General features: G+C 32.9%; 1 protein-coding gene across 2 annotated transcripts in view; it reads right to left on the bottom strand.

Moving 5' to 3' along the window:
• Positions 1–551: 551 nt before the first annotated feature.
• The window catches only part of LOC114645899 (src substrate cortactin-like), an 87658-nt gene continuing 82209 nt past the window's right edge, over positions 552–6000 (bottom strand). For both annotated transcript variants that reach the window (XM_028793810.2, XM_028793811.2), the window contains 2 exons: positions 3759–3830; positions 552–1927 (listed from right to left, as the gene is read on the bottom strand). In XM_028793810.2, coding sequence (XP_028649643.1) covers positions 1791–1927; positions 3759–3830 — 209 coding nt within the window. In that variant the 3' untranslated portion in view covers positions 552–1790. The remainder of the gene's footprint in view (positions 1928–3758; positions 3831–6000) is intronic.

Raw genomic sequence — 6000 nt, 5'->3', positions numbered from 1 at the left:
CTCTCACAGACATTCTACAAAGGATACCACTTGGTCCCTTCTGACAACTCTTCACATCACTACATCTTTTATGCCAATTTCTGAAAAAGTGTGCACGGGAATAACTTTCTCAAAGACATTTATCACAAACTGCCATGTACACACCTCTTGTATGTGTCCTCTCCCTTTGGCTTTGTGACCAAACTTTTTTTCTTTTCTACATTTACTTCGTTTTCCAAACTAGCTTACCATTTCAGTATCTTCTTCCACTTCAGTTTTTGCCTTCAAATCAAGATCATCAAAAGCATCAAAGAGGATGGCAATTCTTCACATACTTCTATGGTCACCACCTCCACCACTACAACGATGGCAACATAAAAGCAATGGACTCAGAACAGAACCCTAATGCAGACTTACCTCAAGACTTTCACCATGCCCATACCTCTACTGTGTTGATCATCATTTCTGCCTCCTCAAAAGACATCACCATTCATTCACACCTAATGTTTGAGTCTTACTCCTGTTTAAATATTCTAAAATAAAGAGGCACATTTAAAGAAATGCACACTAGACACATTTTACAGGAAACTTTATTTACCAAAGGAAAAAAAAAATAAAAAAAAGCTAATTGTAAAGGTATTCATGTAGTGTTTTATGCAAGCTGATATAAAGATAAAAATAATATACATTACTGCATTATAAAACCCAACCCAATAATGATTAAACAAATACATGCAAACAAATCAGTAATAAAGTCAACCACTGAAATTTAAAACAAATACTCTATGTGCAACAACTGTTTAGATTGTCCTGTTCATTATCATAAATATTTTGATATTTACCTTTTTTTTGATCAACCCATTTAAAGTCCATTACAGGTGTTCTTAAATCAAATTGGTCCATTTCTGATTATTTATGCAATTCAATATGAGATATTAAAATTGTTGCTTGAACACAAAAGAAATGGCAAAAATAAAACTCAAGGGCTATAATTTCTTAAAAATGTGTGCAACCATGGAAATGTCTTATGGCAAATTACACACATACATTTTACACTAAGGACTAAAGACATTAAAAGATATGTAAATTGTATTTATGCAAGCATTTTGCGAATTAGCATGAAATGTTGCATGAAGGGATGTGCAAAGCAGGATTTTGCAGATGCAGGCCTGCTGAACATTTTAAATTCTCAAGTCCATTAAAAAACATCTGCAGGACTTATTTTGTTACATTAATTTTTTTTTTTTTTTTTTTTTACACAAGTCTTTGGTGAGCCTCCTAGCAAACGCTCATAAACTATAGCAGTCACAAATTTAACAGTTCTTAAGGGTTTAAGCCATCATTTGAAAGCTAAAAAATTAGTGATCACAAAATCAGTTTTAAAAAGTGTGATCAATATGCGCTACACAAAAGTGAAACTGAGTTCAAGGAATGTAACGGCAATAATTCTGTTATATTATCAAATAGTCTATATTCCAAATCAACACATTCAATTTTCTTTGTAATAAGAAAAGATATTGCAGCGGCAAAGCTGAACATATTTCTATGACACCTGTCACATGATTGCTTTGATTCAATATGGCTAGAAATTGGAAACAGCATTTGCTGATCAAAAACCAATATGCGTCATACTAAGTGCTGGGCCCTATCTGGAAAACAATGAAACAAATATTTGCTTATGGAAATTACAAAGTGGCACAGCCAACATTAAAGAAAAATGTTTTGCTTTAAAGAGAGAAGATGTGTAGCATTTGGAAGCAGAACTGCATATTATTATTATTAAGGCAAAATCCACTGAATGGCAAAGTGCATTACTGGCGGAGCTCCACATAATTAGCAGGGAAGAGCCCATATGCTCCTTTACATACGCCTCTCCACCAGCCCTCATCGATCATTTCAATATTAGTAATGATGTCATCGGGATCAAAGGAAATCTCATCATCACCAGCTTAAAAAAAAAGTAATAAAACATTAATACAAAATAAATCATAGCTCTCATTTAAGTTTCTGTACAAAGGTTTCACTCAATCCACCATTACATGCAGCATTACTGAGAAACGTACTTTGATTTCAAGCAGCTGTAAATTAAGAAATTACAAAAACTGCTCACAAAGACAAAAAATTTTAAAAAGTCTAAAATTTTTATGATAATATATTTATTCCATGATATATTTACATAAGCAACACCTAAGCTATGCTTTGTCATTATAAATACAAACACATTTTTGGTGTTTTTGCAATTTGTTTTTAATTTTTTTTTTTTTGTTTACCTTATTACATTTCACTGGTCTGAAACAAAAATCATCTCAACTTGCTAGAACTTCATGACCACAAACTGTTTCAAGGAAACATCAGATTCAATGATACTCAAGTATTTCATACTCAGATTATTATTTTAAGTATATCTGGAGCTGAAAAATGGCAGTCCTCTTTGTTCTAAATATTAACGGAGGTGGAAACAATCCAAAGTGAAGTATTTACTAAATAATGTTTGCTCTCAATCAGTATTTTTTTCTCTCTTCTTACTCCTTCAAAATAGCCAGGAAAATATATTTACAAGGTTACAAATATGCCTTTTTATTGTCCAGAAAATAGAAAGCTGTAGTTTACGTGGTTGTTATAGTAACATGCTAGGTTGGATCGATCCATCCATTATCTTGCCCATGTAATAAGGTAAGCAAACGGAAAAAGAATATAACCCTTCCTTTGAAAATAGGAAAAAAAAGCACGTGCAATTTTCTTCGTTGTGCAAAGGTGGAAAACTATGAGATGCTAGTTAAGAAGCTCCTCTCTTCCTGCCTAGCACTTGGGTGCAACATGACATTAAAAACTCCTTTCCTACACTCACATGTTTTCTGAAAACAAAAATCCAAATGAAAGTGCTCTCTGATGAACATAGGGAGATGCTCTACTAGGAAAATCACTCAGATGGAGAGCCTTAAAAGTGGAATGGAGTATTTCTGACATCTGTTGAAATACTTTCAGAAACAACAAGTGACTTAATATTTAAAACAATTATATCTGGAACGTAAAATTTTTAAGTCTCAGTAACAAATTTAAAAAATATATTACTTGTTTCTCTAAAGTGTTTTTTGATTTTGAACCATCATCTGTCAAAAGGAATTCTGATGCCATATTTGGATTCAGCACCCTCAAAAAACATCTTTCAAAAACAAGCTAGTAATTTGGTTGATACATGGTGAACAATAACTACTTTGACACTTGCCTCCTCTAAATCCTACATTAAAAGCAGTCTCTTGTCTCAATTATGTACAGGAATACAAGGCTTGTGCAATAATATAAAAAAAATCAGCATTCTACATGCTACATTCAAACAATAAGGGCAGTAGCCTTAAAAACCACTGCAACATTAAAATTACAATTTTTCACTTCATATGAATTATGACTACATGGCTTTAAATTAGAAAAAACAATCCTTGCACTCAAATAAAGGATGACAATAATGCATTTTTAAAAAGTACAGATACTGTCAATAGTACTGTTTCTTTCAGCTGAAACTGAATGAACTTTTAGCAAGCCTGGATGCAATGTGCTGCAGAAAAACTGAGCACAACAGGGGCTCTAAAGGAAATATTTCAAACCACTTCACATATGAGTGAATATCTGCTTATAAGAACATCTCAACACCTTTGAAATATTTATTATCTTAGCAAGACATTGATTTTTATTTTTTCCTCCATTCTATGAGTTGGGACACTAAAGTCAACTTCCCAGATGCAAACCAAAATTCATTTTTAGAATAGACATGCACATCTTACCAGCTTGGTAATCATACAAAGCCACTGCTGTCAGTCCAAGTTCATCTGCATATTCTTCGTAATTCTGCTCTTCTATTAAATAAAATAGATTATTTTTTTCATGTATATGCTTTTAAAATATAACCCTTTATTGTTAATATTTAAATCAAAAAAGGACTCCTTAGTAATTTCAAGGACATCTGCAAGGAATAACCTAGGTTTTTGAAGATGAGGAGGTCCCTTAAAGAAAAACAGCTGTTATGGTTATTTCAGGTACATTAGGGGTCTATTTAAATTCCCGCTGGCAGTATGAGGTTATTACTCATCAGATTTTCTTTCTTGACGCATAGTTCTAGCCCTCATGAAAAAAGAACATGCTGCAGATAACAGTGCTGCAGGGAGATTCTATACTCAGTCTCTACAAGTTGCTCAAAAAATACAGCACACAAAAAAGGTTATATAGTAAACGGATTTCGATTCCATAATAGTAATAGCAATAATACCAACATGCAACTTGCAGAATGGTATCAGTTTTCATTATTAAAGCAAAAGGGTATTTTTTTATGTTTAATTGCGCAAGCACAAGGAGTATTTAGTTGACTTCAGCACTCAACTACTAATAAATTATCAAGACAGACTAAATCATGCAGAAATATCAAATCTGTGCACAACAAAGTTGAGACCAATAAAATCACTCCTGTGTAGTAATGGTCTGTGGTATTAATTCAGAAATGGAGAATGATAAGCACAAAAGATCCGGCAGTACCATGAGTGCATGAGAAATGATGGTCAATGAAGGGCACATCTATTAGCCAATATCACTTACAAATCAACATAAAGGAAAACTCATTTTCTCAACAAATAACACATCAGCCATGATTAAAGCCATAATGTATAGCATATTTGTATACAAGGCAATTACACAATCTGAAATTCTGCAACAAGCATTACATATTTTCTCAGAAGAAATTTCGGGGGTTAATTTGATGCCTTGCCAATAACGAGCTGTAGGTATACATTGGCATAATTAAAGGATGTTGTACTGTATATCCATTATATAGTAGGTTTACTTTTCCCTCTTAATTGGTGTCTGAGAACAGATTTTAGGTAATAAACTTCTGTGTGGAGTAATTCCTTAAATAAGCATAACTTATAAAATGTGAAAATTCCTTTAGTTTACAAAATCTTTAAACCCAGAATGGCAGAGGACTCTTATTTAAATAAGTTATATTTGAGATTATAATTGGATTAATTCCTATTTATAACAACGAACATTATAATTCTTCTGTTTTTACTATCTGTAATTTTGTGTCCATCACCTCCAGCATCCTTTCAACCATTAACGTTCTACCATACTTTGGATCTTGCCTTTACCCTTGGTATAAATCTGCAATCTAGTGGTTCTGAGGGTCTGGGTATTTCTGACTGCCTCAGGTCTTGTCTTGCAGAATATGAACAGCTCTCGCATCCTCAAACAACTTTCTACAGGTAATTTTCATGAACTTTTTCAGCCTGCCTCGAACTTTTTTTTCTAAAAAAAAGACAGATTTTTTTTTCCTTAGGATTATGTCCACTATAGTAAATTAATTAAATTAGTAGATATAATCATAAGATCATATTTGATACCATCAGTAACACGTTTACTCCTGCAACCCATGTACTGTACCTATCACAGTCTTCATTCAAGGAAATGATTTCCTTTTCATTTAGTATAACTCAGATTTGTAATGTTTGTGCAAGCATTACTACCTTAACTAATCATACTCCAATCTACTGTCAAGCTAGTTGGTTCCAGACCTTTTAACATTTCACAATTAAGGGCACTGTATCTCTTACTTATAGAATAATTTCAGTATTTTTCAAGTCAATATTTCTTCACAATCATAGCATATATTAATTTGCCACACAACTTCAGTCTAAAATGAAGTGTATTTTATAAATTTTAAAGGTCTGTTCTGTATTCTTGCAGCTTGCAATGGGGCTAATGCAGGGGTTCTCAGTGTCGGTCATGTGGACCCCCTGTGGCTGCGGGTTTTTGTTTCAACCTACTTCTGTTTTTAACTGGAATCCTGGGTTAGTTAGGTGAACTGTTATTGCCCAGATTCTGTGTTTTGGGAACAATATGGAATTTAGAAAATTTAAGTTTTGGGAAAAAAAAAAATATATTAAAATGTACTAAGCAGTTAAATGGGAATAATGTATTTTTTTTCTTTTTAACAATATTTTCATCTTGACGTTCAATCTACTTTTCCAGGTGTTCTAA

This window comes from Erpetoichthys calabaricus, chromosome 2, assembly GCF_900747795.2.
Source record: "Erpetoichthys calabaricus chromosome 2, fErpCal1.3, whole genome shotgun sequence".
Classification (NCBI taxonomy): domain Eukaryota; kingdom Metazoa; phylum Chordata; class Cladistia; order Polypteriformes; family Polypteridae; genus Erpetoichthys; species Erpetoichthys calabaricus.
The sequence above is the reverse complement of the archived record's forward strand: the minus strand, read 5'-3'. Positions and strand labels throughout refer to the sequence as shown.